At 36.7% G+C, this 19833-nt stretch overlaps 1 protein-coding gene across 11 annotated transcripts in view; it reads right to left on the bottom strand.

Annotated features, from left to right (window-relative positions):
- Nucleotides 1-2439: 2439 nt before the first annotated feature.
- UNC80 (unc-80 subunit of NALCN channel complex) overlaps nucleotides 2440-19833 on the bottom strand; it is a 231389-nt gene continuing 213995 nt past the window's right edge. For 5 of the 11 annotated variants that reach the window (XM_017889402.1, XM_017889403.1, XM_017889409.1 and 2 more), the window contains 6 exons: nucleotides 18570-18708; nucleotides 15994-16050; nucleotides 8332-8413; nucleotides 7148-7259; nucleotides 6318-6517; nucleotides 2440-5258 (listed from right to left, as the gene is read on the bottom strand). In XM_017889402.1, the coding sequence (XP_017744891.1) occupies nucleotides 4992-5258; nucleotides 6318-6517; nucleotides 7148-7259; nucleotides 8332-8413; nucleotides 15994-16050; nucleotides 18570-18708 (857 nt within the window). In that variant the 3' untranslated portion in view covers nucleotides 2440-4991. Of the gene's footprint in view, nucleotides 5259-6317; nucleotides 6518-7147; nucleotides 7260-8331; nucleotides 8414-15993; nucleotides 16051-16113; nucleotides 16709-18569; nucleotides 18709-19833 lie in introns of those variants that run through there. The other 6 variants (XM_017889410.1, XM_017889407.1, XM_017889408.1 and 3 more) reach the window with 4 other exon arrangements.

Here is a 19833-nt window from a genome sequence, read left to right as displayed (position 1 = left end):
CCCCTTTTCCTGAAGCCAGCCATAAAACCCAAAAGCATTACTCTAACTTTCCTCCACCTTTCTGTGTAAAACTGGCCAAAATTATTTGACCTACCTCAATTGTAGGTTATAAAACTCCTCTTCTAGAGAAGGTTCTATCCCATATCCAGGAGAAGGGAATGCTGCACAGAGAGGCCAGGACTCCAAAGTAGACCGGCCAAGGCCGGGTCAGACTATTAGCATTAGATCGCCTATTTTGTCCAATCGTATTTCTACATGGCTGTCCATACTTTGTTGAACCTAAGTATAAAAATGGTAATCACCCCTGTACCTTTGGGTCTTCATTCTGAAGGCTCCAGTGTCAGGTAAAACTATGATCAAATAAGTTGTTACGCCTTTTATCCTGCTAATCTTCTTTTTGTCAGTGATGTTCAGGAAACCTTTGGAGGGTGAAGGGGAAGTTTTCCCTTGACCCCTACACCTCTCCAGTGCTCATTCACAAATTGTGATAGGTTTGTGTGCTGTTCACAGTTCAGAAATGGATAAGAGTATCCTGATGCTAAATGTGCCTAGGGTCAGAAAGAGAGACAGAAGTAAAACCACATGAGGGGGAAAAAATGGACTTAGCAAGAGCAATCGTTAAGGGGTCAGAATAGAGCACTTTGTACTCTGTATAAAAGACGGAAGTGGTAACTTGGACCACGTGGTGTTTCTGGCCACGTTGTGAGGACAACCAGATCTTTAACAATCCCACTGGGAAATCTACCAGTTACTCCAGTAGGTCAAAGCCTGGGCAGAGAAGTTTATTTTTATTTTGAAAGGTAGATTTAGAAAGCATGAGTAGAGTAGAGCTCAGTTTGTTGGGAGGGGTGACAGGGAGTGTATTGGAGGTGTCTAACTGGATGGTGACCTCAGGCCAGACTGGGGAGGTTGAGGATGGACAGCAAGGCATTAACAAAGGCACACCCCAGGGATCCAAAATGAACATCTTCCTGAATGAGTCAACCTATTCCCTACATTAAGAAATGAAACAGGCATCTTAAATGTTTTTAGATGTATTTTATTATATGTGCATACCTAAACACAGAAGTCTTAATATCTTTCATAAATATCTTTCATAAACATTTCATTATTTATTCATATGTATTTTTTCCATGTTCTTTGGTCATTCAATGCTCATAATAGACTTTATAGTTATCTGAGGGAAGTCGGCTGTGTAGTCAATCTTTTGTTTTAACCTATAAAATGGCTAATACAGGATTTTCATCCTGTGATCACAGTGACTATTCAAAGATTTATGGAGGTAAATTGATCGGTAATCCTAAATGATCATAAAATAATATAAGTAAATTTGTCTTAAGCTTTTCCAAATACATTCTGCCCTCAACTTGTTTTTATTCTCCTGAGTGTCAAACCAAAATTTGTTTCTAAAATGCTGCAGTTGAAACCCACTAAAGTAAAAGAAATGGGACTTTTTACTCCCTAGCAAGACAAGGTCATGGAATTGGAAGTGTAAGGTCATAGGGCAACAGCATGACTTGGTGTGATAGCAGCAAATTCTGGAGACTGCTCTATTAAAGTATCCTTTATAACTTGAGGAAGGATTATTTAATTCATGTTTTGGACTATAATTCTATTCATTTATGACCCTTTCTTCCCTGTATTCTCATCTTCGATACTCTCAGAGGTGGGCAGCAGAGTGGAGAAAGTTCTTTGTTGACTAAAGGAATATAATGCTAAAGAAGAGAGGAGCTATCACCTTAAGGTACTCTTGGAGGCTTGAAAGAGCAAACCAGTTACTCCCAGCCTGTGCAACAAGCCCTAACCAGGTAACTAGTACCACAGATTTTTCCACCAGCACTGCCATGCCCATTTATGCCTTTTGATTTTGACACTGTAGCTCTCAGTGCCTTGTCTTAATGCACTCAATAACTCAGTTTCTTTTTCAGAAAAATGACATAGCTTATCTAATAGAAATCTAGAAAGCAGCAAATACTGAAAAATAAAAGTAAAATGTTTTGCTATAAGAGATCCTATATCCAGGATTTAAACTGTTTTAATTGGATCTGAGTCATACTATCATGGATAACACATGGTTTATTCCAAAGTCTCTCACAAGTTAATTTCAGAAGAAGCAACTTCTTTGTTGAGTCTAATTTTTCTACATGGGAAGTGGGTACCTTTTTTGTTTTTCCTCTGAATAAGATAAATATCATTAAGCATCATGGCTTTTTTTTTTTTTTTTGAGACAGAGTCTCGCTCTGTCACCCAGGCTGGAGTGCAGTGGCCGGATCTCAGCTCACTGCTAGCTCCGCCGCCCGGGTTTACGCCATTCTCCTGCCTCAGCCTCCCGAGTAGCTGGGACTACAGGCGCCCGCCACCTCGCCCGGCTAGTTTTTTTTGTATTTTTTAGTAGAGACGAGGTTTCACCGTATTAGCCAGGATGGTCTCAATCTCCTGACCTCGTGATCCACCCGTCTCGGCCTCCCAAAGTGCTGGGATTACAGGCTTGAGCCACCGCGCCCGGCCAGCATCATGGCTTAAAAGAAATGATCTACTATTACCAACACCGTATTTATCATATGTAGTAATTAGCTTTTAGTCATGTACTTAATAATATTTTGAATATTTATCTTGAACTTTTTTCTAATCTTCCCCAACTTTTTTTTTAATAGTTATTCCTTTCAAACTCCAGGTAACAGTATTCCTGAGAATACATCTTGTGACAGTTTTATGCACATACATATAGATACTTTAGCCATTACACATAAACATTCAACACATTACATTCAACACATTTAAGGGCACCTTAAATGGAACAGATGCACACATCTGCAAAATTTCAGTAGTCCCAGTATGAAAACATTCCTACTCTGTAAGGCCCTGTTTCTCAGAGTGGAGGCTTTTTTGCAAGATACAACATTGCTTAGCTTATTGAAAGTTTCTAATAGACTTCCACACACAAGAGTGAAGGAGTCAGGCTAAAAGGCAGACAGACCAGCATAATCATGTCCAAAACAGCCCGATAGTTTTTAAATACATATAAAGGTATTTATGATACTTGTTGGATATTTAACAATCTTCTTTGACTTCTTTGCTATTTAAATATTTCATACAATTATACATAGATAATTTGAATCAAGAAACTGGAACAAAGCACACACATACATAGAGACGCACAATAGCCCAGACACTTGTAATTACCAAACATAAGGCCTCTAATGCTAATTGAGCAGCATAATTTTTAACAGGTGAAATATATCAGCTTGGAATCATAAAACCACTTAACATTTATATTCCTGCACTTGAGAATTATTTCAGCATTAACTGTAAATAACATGAAAATATTGTAAAACATAAAAGAGGTCATTTACTGCCTCCATTTTCTGAATTGTTAGATTTGAAATTTTTAGTTTTGTTCTTATATCTTTAACTCATGGATATCTTTCATTCTCTTACTGAATAGGACCATAACCCCAAATTATATTTGAAATTATAAACCACAATATAAACAATGCCTATTTAATAAGTGATTCTAACAAAAAATAATTTTCCTTTATGATTAAGGTGGGTTTAGTAGGTATCTTCTTTATATACGTATACATTTCACAGCCAACACACTCAAAGTTTAAGCATACAGAATGTGTTTTAAATTCATTGCAGGGTAATCAAAGTCTATATTTAACTTCATCTTGAGGACTAAAACACATACACACACGCACGCACACATACACCACCATACCAATTTAAGTATGTATATGAGTTTGTATATGCTTAGTTATTAGGTAACAGTTTTCTAATGTAAACTGCTAAAATTTTGAAATTCAATTGTGAACCACATGATGCACAGCCCTGCTATAGGATCAGTAACACACTAGGTGTTGGCCTCACAAGCCTTCTAAGTGTTACACTTTTCTTGAAGTAACTGAACTTCAAGTTAAAGGCCTATTTGTAAAATATATAAACTGGAGGTGTCTATGAAGAAATTGCTTACTTTATACGTTTTTCCTTATAAACTTAGATGTTCCAAGTATCATAAGAATATTGTTTCTATTAAGAAAATGGTATTTTATTAAACCGATTCTAACAACACTAACCTTAATATTTGAAAATATGCCCTCCAGGGCAGGCACAGGATACTGTAAGGAAAAGTATTACTAATCACATTTTCCAGTATCTTCTAATCTTGGTATTGATGTAGTCAGGGCTAGGAATAGGAATACCATCTCTTTTAAGTGATTATATTTACATTTGGTTTTTATAATTGTATAGGCTGTTCAGGTTCTTAACTCAGAATTATTTCTGATGATTTCTAGAATATTCTCTAATATTCTAATGTGATATATTATGAAATGGGATGATCTTATGCCATTTGCATTTTGATTTACAACAGGCAATGAAAATGGTAGTTGAAAAATAAATATCTAAAAGTCCACAGCTCTCTATATAGTATTTTTTTCTTCATCTAAATGGCTGTATTGTTAATCAAAACAAAAATGGCTGCAGGCTTATTTGTTATTTAGTCTCCCCAAAGTAATATTTTTCTTATTTTTTTAATGTAAATTGCTACTTATATAGCCAACCTGAATTAATATTTTAAAACTATAAAATAAATATTTGCATGAGATGTATAATGTGAGTAATCTCAAAAAATTGCATTCTATTTTTAGATCCTATTATTAATATTTCTCTGAAAGCAGTGCTGAATAGTATATATTTTTAACTGCTGAAGGCTTCTTGAATCATAAACAATGTACAGTGAAATGGCTCTTTCCCCTTATTCCTCCCTGGTTTTATGATTTTTGCACAACTAAATCCTTTTAGCCATTGACTTTTAAGATGTTTATGAAACATTATGTGTATTGGCAGCAAAACCTATTCAGATTTGTGCCACCCATTAAAAGTAAAGTGCTATTTTGTAATTAATCTTTTTCAAGCAAAAGTATTGAACTTGTAGTAGAGAGATCACTTTCATGTCTTCTCTATACCTGCAGAGCTTACAAGATACAGAATTAAACATGAGACTCATCTAAGACTGCATCCGTTTTCCCCAGCTCAGTGGGAGTAAAGGTGAACTGGCTAGACAGTAGTGGGTTCTCCATGCCATTTTCCTCACTGATGTGAAGGACAGTGTCTCCATGCTGTAGGAGGCTGGATGTCTCAAGGCCTGTGAAGTCATCAGGGTCAGAGAGTTGGGTAGAGAGTGGACTGTGTGCAGTAGCACCTTGTGCTTCTGTGTCCTCCTTCTTTTCTCCTTCTTCAGTGGGGAAGTTCTCACTCTGTGATCGAAAGGATCATAACATTATGGAAAGATAGGATGGGTACCAGAGAAGAACATCAAAAAATGTTGTTGTCTAGTGGTAATGGGAAAAGGAATCAGATGGCTAGTCCCAGTTCCAGCCTTTGTAATAGGTAGGATATTATGTAAGCCCTTCCATCTTTTTAACCCTCAGTTTTTGAACCTGGAACATGAGCACAATTTTTTGTCTTGCTTATCTTGTAGACTGTGAGGATCAAATGAGATAATAAAGCTTAGTGTTAAAATGTTTTCTAACCATTAAAGACTATACAAATGTATACAGTAACAATGCCCTTTAGTTTTCCTTAAATACCACACGAGAAGAATGTAAAAGTCTAAGAATTCATTTATAAAATGAAAAAAAAAATATACCAAAACAAGAAAATATCAGGGGAAAATAGCAAAACAATGAGGAAAAAGATTAAAACGAAAAGTTCCTTTCATCTTATAGGACATAGAGGTTCTATATTTAAAGGCTTTATCTAAACTGGTAACTTTATTTTTTTTAATTGAACTATCTTTCAGCTATCCTTTATCTGAAATGCTTGGAACCACAAGTGCTTTGGATTCTGATTTTGGAATATTTGCATTATATACTTACCTGGTTGAGCATCCTTAATCCAAAAATCTGAAATCCAAAATGCTCCAATAAGCATTTTCTTCGAGCATGAACTTCGAATGTTATATCAGCACTTAAAAAGTTTCAAATTTTGGAGCATTTCAGGTTTCAGATTTTTGTACTATGGATGCTCAACCTGTATAAACTTGTTGTAAATAGCTGTTTTAGCTGCAAAGTATTTTCTCTTAGGTTTTCATTAAGTAAAATACCAAGGCTTTCCTTGGTCCTTCTTAAGTAGATATATTCCTGGCTACACTTTATATAGATTTTCTCTTTCATGATGGCAAGAGCAGTATCTGTTTGGATAACAAAGCATTGCAGACCTGGACTTAATTATATGGAATAAATGTGCATATCCAAGTGGCTGCTAGAAGTAAGTACACAGGGAGCAAGCCTTGCCTGTTCCTCTAGTGCCCTCACCTGCTTGGGAGACAGGCTGTGGAGATCCGCAACAACTATGGCGGGAGAAGATGTAAGGACTGGTTCGTCCATTGCTTCTGGTTTCCTAGATGGGGCTGGGCTGCAGCCCTGTAGTTGGCCTGTTGCAGGAAGTGCATCTGTTGGGGCAGCTGCTGGCTCTGGCTGAGCTTCAATGAAGGTCACAGATCGTTTCTGATCCGCTGCAGGTAGAAGTGAAACAGTAAATTGGGGAGAAGTTGGCAGAAATGAACTGTCAATGCTTAACAGTTGATTGTAACCAGTGTTTCCTGGGGATTTTTTTTTTTAATAAAAACATTGCTGGTTTATTAATAAATGAGAGCATGTTTGAACATTTTGCGCATGTTTGATTTTATCTTCTTACAAAGAGTAAGACTTAGGTAGAAAAAACATTTTCACATAAATGGCCTAAAATGACATTTGTATAGAGCGTTAGTTGAAGTTGATCATTCCTCATAACAACAGCCAACAGTCCCTATTATTCATCATAGCTTTACCTTCAATGACACATATAGCAAGCCCAGTTCTTGGCTTCAGTAAAGAAACCACATCCTTTTATAGTCAAATTTCCCAGTATCAATGGTTTACCTTGGGCTCTTTCATTTTTTCTAGGTTCATGGGGTAGAGACAGGGATTGGGGATGGCAAGAAGAAAAAAAAGACACTATAGTTTTCTGGGAAACTCCTTCCCTTCTGTTAGCACCTCCCCAAAGGTGTGCTTATCTCCATCAGCTTGGTTTTTGTAAGCCTTCCTGGCTGAGTTGCATGGCATCATGTCAATGGTATAGTCAGAAGGGACACAGGAGGCCTCACCAGTCGGCTTCGTTTTAGGTTGAATGCTCCTGCGAGTGGTTGACAGCCGAGCCCCATGGCGATTTCTGGGTTCAGTCTGAGTTTTCTGACGTGACAGTAGAGGACGTCTTAGCTAAAGAGAATAGGCAGAATAAAACTTACAAGAGGGTCTAACGACTTAGGAGGAAATTGTTTGTTTCTTTATTTATATGTTTCTGTGAATTCTTATGGTTGTTCCTTATATTTATAGCTGATAAATTTATTTCTGCATATTTAACTATAAGTATTTTCTTCTGACATCCCCTTTAGCTAGTTCATCTCCCAATTATTACTCCTTTATATATGCCAAGAACATTGACGAACACAATTTAGATCATAAACTTGAGAATTTCAGTAATTTTAGGATGCAAAATGAATAACTATTGCTTACTGATTAACCTTTGCTCATTGCTCATTTAAAACTTATAGTTGAACATATGCTTTCAAAGGGGAGGTTTATTTTTAAAACCTCAGATGCTGGCCAAGTGCCTGGTACCTCAATCAATAATGGGAAGCTCCTGTGGAAGCAACAGTGATAAGCCGCTTTCAGATTTTTATTTAGCAAGTGATGTAAAAGAACTCCATCTAAGGAAATCTGTAAAGATGATCTTTACTTCAGTTTGCTTTAAATTAAATAATCTTGAAATGAGAAAGAAAGGACTTGTTTTTCTTTGCCTTTATGCAGAAACAGGCCTTAACTATATAACAAATCTTCCTCTATCAGTAAGTTTGGCTGGTAAAGAAGGTTTCTGGGTAAGGAACAAACAGAATTATAGCCCCACTTACTTTACCACATAATCAGCTTTGCTAATGAGAACATTCAGAGCTAAAAGAGAAGATGGAAACACTTGGCTTGCCTAAGTACTTACCATGTTTTAAAGTTGCTCTGTGCTGCTTATTTTCGGTAGGGTGAATGCAAAATGTAAATTTTTTTAAAAAATATTGTTTTATTTAGTTAGTTAGTTTTTAAGAGACAGAGTCTTACTATGTTGCCCAGGCTGGACTCTAACTCCTGGGCTCAAGCAATCCTCCCACATCAGCCTCCCCAGTAACTGGGATTCCGGGCACACCCAGCAGCAAAATATCTTAATATAAATGGACTTTAAAAATCACACAGAGCTTCCAATTCATAGGATGGTTCTCTTGTGCTTTAAGGGTCTACTTACCTGCCTCAGGCCCCTCTTCCTCCCCAGCGGCTGCTGAACAAGGAGGTTCTGTTGACCAGGTTCACTCTGTATACTTGCCACCCTGCCAAGCATCAACAGTGTTAGTGTACCCCAGAGAGAGTACAGGAGACTGTCCTCTGGTGGGTGTTAGCCAAAACCACTTGTATGATACAGTCACTTCAAAGATACCATTATCTTTGAAGGATGGTTGGGAGAGTCCCTGGGATGGGCGTTTTCAAAGGTTTGGGAGGGAGGACAAGGCCTGTAGCCCCAAGCTGCCAAAATTGAGATTCTGTTTTCAATCACTGATGCCATATCTATCATTCAGAAAACATTGGTTTGATCACACCCCTGGTTTGGAAGCCACCAAAAGGTATAAGATGTCATATTCTAATCTCAATTTTTTTTTCCAAGGGGAAGGGAAACGGTGGTGACAAACAAACACAAACAACTCTATCACATGGATGGGAACACCTTTTTAAAATTTCAATTTAAATGAAAATAAGATGGACAAATATCGAACACATCAGACACAGAATTTATTTGGGTGAAGGGGCACATTCAACACATGTTTGCAGCCTGAAGTCTCTGTGACTACCGAGTAAATGAATAGTCACATGGGTAAACAAATTTTTTTAAAAAATGGTTTTAGATTTAAAAGGCTGGCAAAGTATAGCTATAGTTAAGCTATCATTACAACTCAGGAGCTTTAAAATCGAGTAACTGCACTCAAACATACCATGCAGTTTATAAAAGCAACAACCTGCTCCCCCCAAATTTACTGTGTATGTGTGTCTTTTGTATGCAAAAATGACTGGAAATAGTTGCTCTTTTAGTGTTGAGTGAAGCTGAAAATACTGACATGGGCCCATGGTCCTTTTTCATTCTGCATGCATGTATAAAAGGTATTTATAATGGGAGTGGGGGTGAAGAAAAGAAGTATCCTGTGCCCCAGAGAATATTACAATTCTGTGGATGATGCCAATGTGATTCTTTGGTTAATGGTTAATTAATTTCTGCTTTGCCTTTGCAAAAGGAGAGTCATCTACAGATAGTTTGTAAGAGTATAATATTCCACAGAGGAATCCAGAGTCAGCAACTGTCCAGGGAAAAGAAAGACTATATCTGTTCATTTCCATTTTTTTTTCTTTTTTGAAGAGCTACTTAAATACCCAGCTGCAGTAGTAAGGAGAGAAATTGGTGGCAAGACAGGCAATCAGATGTTTCCCCTTTTGTGTTAATAATTGGTTAATCATCACAAAGTTGACAGTCACATTTGTCATTTTTTACAAGTCTTACGTTTCCACTAAAAAATCAATGTGATTCCCAAATAGGGTTTATCACAGTTTTTATGAAATAAGGATGTAATTACACCATTTGGGGTTCACCATAACAAAATTCATAAAGGGTACCAAAACAGGTGCTTTTTAAACTTTCTCGTTCTCCTGAATGTCAACTTCAAAAAGATCAATGTGCATTATCCTTACACATATATAATGTTGAAACAGATATGACCTTTCCATGAAGATAGAAAATTACCCCAGAGGAACAATGCAATAAATTCTGATAAGCAATCCAGACTAAGTTGCTGGCATGTTTGAAATGACATCTCCTTATTAATTATACACGTTAACGTGTCTGTTAAGTTGGAAAGAGTATTCAAGAACCATATGCACAAAAGTAGAAACAAGTTTCTCCTAATACTAAGCAAAGCTTTCATTGGAACGGATTCTTCATTGACATCTAAATGTTACCTCAGTTCCCTTGGCCATTAAGAGGAGGTTAATACTTACCAACTACCTCCCATTAAGGTAGAGAAAAGAAGTTAGTTGATGTACAATGGTGTGAACATGAAAAGTGATGTACATAGCATGCTTTCTTGTTTTACATTTGATGTTGTAATGAGTTTATTGCTTCTAGAATACTAAAAGGAAGCAGGTAATAAAATGTTTTGAAAATAATAGGGCAGAGAAAATGAAATCGAGGCAGTCCACTTGTCTCATTTTTATTCAGGAATCTGTGATTGTGAGAAAAAAATGGTGTAAGAAAAGAAAAGAAATTCACGTTACTTAGGGAGTGTTAAATGTCAAAACATAATGGTAATTTCATGATGATTATTCCAGGAGAGGATCATAAGCACTGAAATTTTCTCTATGGATAGAGAGGCTTGTATCTAAGAGATGTATCAAGTTTATAGCTTTAGTATTTAGCTGTTCTGTAAATGACATAGCATTTCATCATGGAATGCACCCATCAAAGATGAAATTACAAAATATATCCTTGGAAATATCCCAGCTTATGAATTATACTCACTCTAAAAATGTGATTGCTAACATGTTTATATTTGGAATACTGAAGGCTGGCTTAACTCTGTACAGTTAGGAATAAGCATCCAAAAAAGTTCACAACGATAATTTATACAGATCATGTTTCTTTTTCTGGGGTTTATATCAAATTGAAGTTGCATATAAAAAGTTTCAATTTAGCTTCTCTCCACATCATGTAATATTTCAGTCATCTGCAGGATTTGTGATATATGACTATAAGATGTGCAATACTAGAATGAACCAGGAGAAGACTAAGGGGTTTTCACTAAGCACCTCTCTATGTTATGTCCAATTTTTATTTAAATTGTTTGAAACAGTCCCATCATAGTCCCTACCTACTACAACTGCAGTAATCAAAATTATTTTCCCTTTAGGGAAATACAAGGTTTTTTTTTTTTTTTTTTTTTTTGAGACGGAGTCTCACTCTGCCACCCAGGCTGGAGTGGAGTGGCGCGATCTCGGCTCACTGCAAGCTCCGCCTCCCGGGTTCACGCCATTCTCCTGCCTTAGCCTCCCCAGTAGCTGGGACTACAGGCGCCCGCCACTACACCCAGCTAATTTTTTTTGTATTTTTGGTAGAGACGGGGTTTCACTGTGTTAGCCAGGATGGTCTCGATCTCCTGACTTCGTGATCCGCCCGCCTCGGCCTCCCGAAGTGCTGGGATTACAGGCGTGAGCCACCGCGCCGGGCCTTAGGGAAATACAATGTTATATTTGATAATCAAATTTTAAAATATTATATTGTATTTTATGGTCACAAAATATCATACTCCAATAGACAACTGAATCCTTTCAGATACGTGAAATATTTATTTCAGGCTCTGAAAAGTTGAGACTATCTGCCGAAATATGCCAGACTAGTGGGACAACTTCTTAAAACTGTCCAACAGAGAAAACTGGTTTCCTAAATTTTTCTTTTTTTTTTTGAAACAGAGTCTTGCTCTGTTGCCCAGGCTGGAGTGCAGTGGTGCTATCTTGGCTCACTGCATCTTCCACCTCCTGCATTCAAGCAATTTTCATGCCTCAGCCTCCTAAGAAGCTGAGATTACAGACGTGTGCTACCACACCTAATTTTTTTTTTTTTGTATTTTTAGTAGAGACAGGGTTTCACCATGTTGCCCAGGCTGGTCTCAAACTCCTGGCCTCAAGCAATCTTCCTGCCTCAGCCTCCCAAAGTGCTGGAATTACAGGCATAAGCCATGGTGCCCAGCCAGGTTTCCTAAAATTTTTAATCTTGGGAATGAGATATGACTGATTTCCACAGTTTTGGCCAGGTAATAGGGTGGAACAATAAGGATATAAGCAAATAAAGTTTTCTAAATTGAAGCTAACATCTTACAATATATTTAGGAGTAAATTATCTCTTATATTTTTGAGTCAATGAAAAATATCACTATGGCAAACCATATAATCTAGGTCTTAGAGAAGTAAATGCAACTGGGGTTCAGCAGAACTGTTGTGACCAATATTATCTACAAAAACCAAAAGCATCTTTTTTGAAATATAAGGAAGTAATTTATAAGCTAGGGAAGGAAATTCAGAGAATGTTAGGAAGACAATTCTGACATAGATGACCTCTTCTCTCCTATATCAGTATAATGCCCTGGATTGCAGTATATAAATATGTATGCTTCTCCTAATGGAATATATACCTAATACTATGGAGGTATATAGTGCATAAAGCATATATTTTATAAAGTATATCTTTTATGCACTATATACACTTTATCCTTTATAAAGGATGCACTTTATAAATAAGGTATAAAGGATAGGTAAACAAGGGCCATTCACTAATGCAATAAAAATTCTTATCACTCATTTCAAAATTATAAAAAAATTATAGATTGAAATATATTTCCCATAAATTAAAAATTTAAGTAGAAGCACTAGGTGAGACCAGCACAGGGAAAATTGAATTCATATTTTCATTGCTTTTATCTGTGCTTTTGGTTTCAATTTTAACATGATTAGAGAAATTTAGAGGTGGCACAAAAGACATGCAGCATCATCGTTTACCCTGAGTGATTGCCTTGTGACAGGAATGCATGAAGCCAGCCCTTCATGGGAGCAATAAGGCATCTGTAGAGAGCAGGGAAATACACAGTAAAATAAATCCTACTCCCCCTTTTCTCAATAAAAGATTATTGTTTAAAATTTACTTAACCTCAGCAACATCTGAGAAACTGTATCTTAAGTGCCACATAATTTAGAGATTACAGGCTAAAACCACATTGAAAGAGGGAATAATCTGGATCTTAGATATACTGTGAGAACTGAATTAGCAATGGCAAAGTAGATATCTGTGTATCACAACACATTTTCTTAGTCATTAATTCTCAGCTACTTAAAAAGGTTTTTTTTGTTTGTTTGTTTTTTTGGTTTTTTGTACTTTAAGAGTTCTTGCCAAGTTTTTATGCTTCGAAAGTGTGTATAATCATGAGATGGGTTCCACTATAGAGGTTATTTTTCTTTCTTTTCACTTTTCACCTAGACTACATAGTCTTGTTTAAATGTTTTTATTTTTCACTGTGATTAAAAGTATCCTTGCAAAATCAAATAGCATTATAACCTTTTTTTTTTTTTTTTAAATTAAGAGTTGACTGTCAATTCCTGCCTTTCAAAATGTTCTAACATGTCTAACCAAAATCTAATTCTTTGCTGTAAACATCTGGCCATAAGTTCTTGAATAGCTTCTGTATGTCTCTATTCTTCTGGAGAGAAAACATGTCCATGGATATGTGTGTATGTTTCATGGTAGAGACAGAGAAGGAACATCTACAGTGAATTTCTGTATCTCTAAGAGCAACAATCTCTAGAGAAGAGAATTCTCCCATGGAATATTATTTCAGTTTATTAATTTCCAATACAAAGAATCTTTTCTGCAGAGCATAGTGTTTCTAATAGGCTATTTCTGGGGATGAATCTAAAAGAAACCAGTTGGTACATTTAAAAAAAATCCTAGAAGCAATTTTCGAAAGGTATGGAAAATTTTTATTGATTTCCACCTATTTATCAGGTTATCTAGGTCTCTTCCTCATTTAGCCCACTCCATCCAACTTACCCCTTTTGTCTAAAACAAATGTACTTTCAAAACCAAATTCTCATGCAAGTTTGGTAAAATGTTATAAGAGGGTGAGAGCAGCAGAGTTTATTATTTTCCTGATATTCTCTAAGCTTTAAGGCCAGATTTTCATTAGGACTACTTGGGTGTATTTTAGGTCCTCAGTGTTGGAGTGTATGCTAAGTGTAATTACGTGGTTAATGCCTTACTACTTCAGGATTTTAAGAGTCTGCAGCTTAAAGGAAGTTCATGACAAAAATAAGAAAATCTGGAAGTAAAAGTATATCTCCTATTTTATAAACCAACCTCCTAGTAAATGCCAAAAGTTCCTCTCCTCCAAAGAGAACCTGGTGACATGATGTAGTTCAAGAGATACAATTTACAGGGTATGGCAAAAGTGGATGTGCTACTGGTTGGTAGAAAGCCTCTGTGCTATTAGAATTATTTCAGAAGCCAAAGTGAATGCCTCATCTTCCCATTTCTTAATGACCACAACTGGGTCTGGGTGACTCACACCCAGAACTAAAACACAATGGTCACAGAAAACAATGGATCAACAGTGGATGATGTAAGACAGTCATCAAAGTACTACCATGACTGACTAATTCAGTTGTAGGCAAATCAATAGCTTCGGCTCTGAACCAGTCTCACCTAGCAAAAACTTTGTGTTTATTTCCATTGACACTGGAACCAGGACACACTGAATTGGTTTAGAAAACTACAAATAGGTCCTTTGAAACCTGAGCCTACCAGAGAGGGCCAAATACTTGGGAGAGTTCATAAAAATAATCTCAAACTCCTGCCTTCTTTCACCAACCCTGTACTAGTCCTTACTCATCAAGAGTAGAATTTGGCCTAATTAGAAAAGCCCCAGCACAAAGCTAGCTAAGCGTAAGTCTGATTTAATACTCTCTACTCTCAGTAGGACACTGAAATTGTCTTCTAATCAAGGTTCCCATCCCACATGTAATTTTAAACATTAAATACCTGCTTTCTTTGAAAGCAATGACCATCCTTGCTAGACTTGGTTCAGATCTCTTCCAACACCGTGAACGAAAAAGGGAAGTCCTCTTGAGGACCGTTTTGTTTCTCAACTTCCTCCTTGCCCCCAAAGCTCCTGCTAATGGAATTAAGTCTTCACTCTGCAGCACTTCCACATTTACCACCAATAAGAGACTGATCTGTCAAGGCGAGGGCTGGCAAACACGAATGTCATGAATTATGGGTCTGGTTAAAAAAAAAAATACACCCGATGATGGACTAAATTTCCCATTTTCAATTGCAAAAGAAAATGTGAAATCTGAACAAGATGCAAAGAAAACAAAAGACAACCTTTCACAGGAACAGCCTCTCAACATTTCCTCATCTTTGTGATAAAGCAATAAACATGGATGTATTGTACTCACTATATAGTGCAAACCTGAAAGGGAATGTTATCTCTTGAGATGGCACAAAGATACTCTAAGGATGAACAAGAAGTCTCACCCCTAATGAGGATTAGTTGAGAGGTGTGAATCAACAGCACAAGATTAGGAATGTTTGACGTGGTTTATCTGAGTGTTAAAGGTGCAGTCCCCTTTTCTGAAGCTTTAAACCAGTAGCCAAGACATTATATTATTTGCATCATAAGACTTCTCTTACTTACCAAGAAATGTTTGTGTCTGACATTTCATGCAAGCTTTGGAGTCACCTTTGTGCTAGAACAGACATTCTTTATATAAGTGTTGCTGGAACAAGCTACTATAGAAGTCTGCCCAATAGCATGCATCAAAGAGAAGGAATTATAGTATATACATTGTATCCACATTACTATTATTTTATAACATCATTGTCTGTTTTCTTACCATCCATGGTATTAGTTAAAAGACCTGTCTTGATTTAATAAGGGGCTTCTTGATGATGGGCCTCTGAAAAACAATTCTTAATAAATATCAGTGTGGGAGGGAATAATTAGATGGGATAAATTTAACATTTGGCATACCAAACTTTTTAGACATCCATGGGAAACGCCCCATAAAGAATTCTATAAATTTCTTTAAAGTAAGCTTTTCAGGCTTACTTCATTGAGATTGAGCTCTGAAGCTGAAAATGAAGGAGGGTTTGCTACACCTTTGACTTCCAGGCTCATATGTTCATGAACAACAAAGGGCAAGGAATGGAAATAGATATTAAGACGGGGCGAGAAGAGACAGAGAAGACAGAGAGACAGAGAAGACAGGGAACAGCTAGTTTCCCAGCACAGACACCAATAGACAGGTAGCATTGACACTGTACCTAGAGAGGCTGCCCTCGGCGGCCAGGCCCTGGGAGTCATCGAGGACATTAGGCTCACTGCAGGAGGGGTAGGGAGATGAAGCATTTAGGGAAAGAAAATGAAAAAAAAGAAAAAAGAAAAAAGGCATGCAATTTTCTGCTTCCAAGAACCAAAAATAAATAGATTTAACAGAACAAGGAAGGAAAAGGAGACAGTCAACCATTTCACCTTGTGCTGGGTTTGTCAAGACATAGGACTCAAGGCAATGGGGAAGGAAGGGCTTTGGATGGATACAACTCTCAGAGGAGTAACCTATTTATTGGTCAAGAGTTAAAATGAACTCCAAATGGGCCCATAGGCTCTGAAACACATTGCAGAATGAATCTGTAGAAGATGAAACTATCACTTCCTTTGGTAACCATTTGACTAGGTGGTGATTATTTTTAACCTGTCTTATGTACATGGTGTTTCATTGACCAGGACCCTGCTTCTTTCTTGTGCATTCTAATGTTAGCACACAGAAACCACTTACCATGAACTGCCACAACCAAGCTCTTGGAACTGATGCCATTAAGAAAAGCAAAGAAAGAACACAACTTTCCCTGCTAATTTTGCAGTGAAAATGCAAGTAAACAAACAGAAGGAAGATATCTTGGAAAATTCACATGGAACTCGCATTTACCTCCTTACTCTCCATCCTCTAGTGACTGAATTGTAAATGCCAAAAGAAGAAACCTGTCAGGTTGGTGAGAGAATAATTAAATTGTTTATCGATTGATATGTATGTAGCTGAACTGAGATTTGTGAACAGAAACTGTCATGCTTTATCTGTCCTTCCTTCAGCACCTCGCATTGAGCTAAGCATCTGTGAGGCACTCAATAAATACTTGTTAAATTGGAGAGAACTAAACCATTTAGAAAACTGGAGTGCCTGGCCCCAAAGAATTGAGGCTCACCTAAAAGCACACCATAAAAACAGCCTCTGTCCCTAGGAAGAGACTCACTTCTCTTATGTACAGACACAGTATTATTACCTTCGCTAGTCTTCCAAAATATGAATGAAGCCCAAACTATTTAACTATATTATTTTTTCTTGATTTCTAGAAAACAAGAAAATGTACAATCAAGATATGTATGATAGGACAAATTTTCTCCCTGCAATCAACTTGACCCCTTAATGAATATGTAAAAAGGAAATTGATGGCCTGGTTATTTTAGGTAAATAACAACAAAAAACCTCTATGAAACTTCTACAATTCTATAATTTAAATAAAACTTTCAAATAATTGATTTTTTAAAATAGTCTTCATAGAACCATTCACATTGCTAGCAATTAAAAACACACTGATAGCTACCAATGTTAGCTGCTTGTGTGGCTTTATATCTTTTTTTGGACATGTTATTGTTTGGCTTTGATTTTGTTCACACTTTTTGTTTATAAGACTTTCTTTTCAAAGGAAAATTGCCAAATAGTAGGTAAAACAATTTCTTACAATGATACAAACCTTTACATAGCATTAATCTTTGTAATAATTAAATGGTACTTACATAAAACATTGCCTTCTTAAAAAGTACACAACTTGCTTATTAATGATGTATCATTTTACCCTATTCTTTGATACTCTCCAAACTTGGCCTTTATTTCACAAATTTTATTTCATCTGTGTAGTCCATGAACCATTTGCTAAAGGATTTGGGTACAGGATAATTATTCCTACACATAAACTGGTTTTATGTGAACATCACAATATGCCCTGAATTTTATTATTTTCCATGTGTGAATTGTACTACAATGAATCTATAGGTATTAAAAATAAGCAACACACTAAAATCACATAAGGTCAATTCCTTGAAAAACTCAGTCCTGAAGTGAAAATATCATTGGTTCCAAAACATTTATCTACTGAAGATAAATGTTTTGACTCACGTCAGATCATTTTCATTATACTTTTATTGTATATACATATCTTGGATTTTTTTTTACTTACATTCTTAAAAGACAGGACACACAAATAAAATATTCAAAGGGGTTTTGTCATGGAATCACAGAACTATAGATGGAGAAGTTACCTTAAAGGTCATTTTAGCAAACCTCTTCATTTTACGAAGGGAAGAACTGGATTACAGTTAAATGGCCTGCCCGAGGTCACACGCAGCGGCACAGATCCTTTTCTGCTTGGTTAAGCGTCACTACCTATAACTGAATCCTAATAATATATCAGAAGCCTAAACTTTACCAAATACATAAAGATGGTCCTAACTCTTGCCAAGTACCCATCATTAGCTTAGCTAATGATAAATCTGAAATACAAGAATGTCATTTGACAACAGAAAGAAAACCATGTGTCTATGGAAAATTTTTAAGGAGAGACAATACTTGGATGAGAAACTGGGATCCCTTCTACTAGTTTGGCTTAGAAAACTGCCAAGTGTTGCCTGCAGGAACCTAGCGGACAAATCCTTTGTGGCATGATCTGTCTAAAAGCATTACCATTGCTTGCTTCTCTTTCGGTTTTTGTAGAATAACAGGAGTGTATTTTCAGAATTTATAACTTTGCCCCCAAATGCAGAGTATAATATAACCATAGCTCTTTACCTCTGGCTGGGTAGCATGCCCACCTCAGCCTGAGGTGCAGACATGCTGGAGACATGGCTGGAGAATCGCCTCCTTCCGATGGCACTCAGGAGGTAAGCTTCTTGTTCACTTACCACGCTGGGCATGCTTATAGAGTCATCTAAAAGGGGCAAAGGAATAGAGTGTTACAAAAACTATGACACTGATCAGAAAAACCCAACCAAAACTGTACTTGGGTTCTGTCCTTGGCTTGTATACAACTTACAGCTGTCTGTAAAGCAAAATTATCACTGATCCCTTCATACAGATAAAAAAAGCTTAGACCTTTGGGGGTAATAATAATTCTTCACATCTATACATCTCCCACCCTTCTCCACTAGAACATCCTTCATGAAATAAATGTAAATTTTTACAAGTAGGCTATTTGTGAAAGTCAACAGGCATCAGCAAATTTAAGATTTGAGAAAAGCTAGCACATAATTTTTTAAAAACATTCCATAAATACTTCAGGGGACTTTGTTACTGAATGAGTCAAATACATTTCCTTGACATTCAAAAACCGCATTCAGTACAGTTACTAATTTCTAGACTGCTTGAGGGAAAGACAATTTCAGATATTTTAGGAAAATATTTGAAAGCTATAAAATTAAGAAATAAATGCTTATTTTAACTAAATTTTTAAAATTTAAGTATGTGATCTTGTTTTCTCCATAGAAGCAGATGTTTCTTTTTTGGTTTTGGTTTGTTTTTTGTTTTTGAGACACAGACTCGCTCTGTTGCCCAGGCTGGAGGGCACTGGCTCTATTTTGGCTCACTGCAACCTCTGCTTCCCAGGTTCAAGTGGTTCCCATGCCTCAGCCTCCAGAGTAGCTGGGACTAATGGCGCACAACACCACGCTTGGCTAGTTTTTTTATTTTTAGTAGAGATGGGGTTTCATCATGTTGGCCAGGCTAGTCTCGAACTCCTGACATCAGGTGATCCACACGCCTCAGTCTCCCAAAGTGCTGGGATTACAGGTGTGAGCCACTGTGCCCAGCCAGAAGCAGAAATTAATGTACTCAAATTCATATGAAAATTAGCTTTAGCACAGTATTTACGACAAAGTGACCTAATTCTAAAAGAGCTAATGTTGTTTGTTGATGAACACTAACATTCTTTGATAAACATATTGAGTTTTGGAGAACGTGTGCTACCATATAAGATCATCTGATACTATTTATTTAAAATACCAAAGTAATCATATTTCTCATTGAACTTATTTCTTTTTTTTTTTTTTTTTTTTTG

This window comes from Rhinopithecus bieti, unplaced genomic scaffold (genome assembly GCF_001698545.2).
Source record: "Rhinopithecus bieti isolate Rb0 unplaced genomic scaffold, ASM169854v2 scaffold_17939, whole genome shotgun sequence".
Taxonomy (NCBI): domain Eukaryota; kingdom Metazoa; phylum Chordata; class Mammalia; order Primates; family Cercopithecidae; genus Rhinopithecus; species Rhinopithecus bieti.
This window is presented reverse-complemented; position numbering and strand designations above follow the sequence as displayed.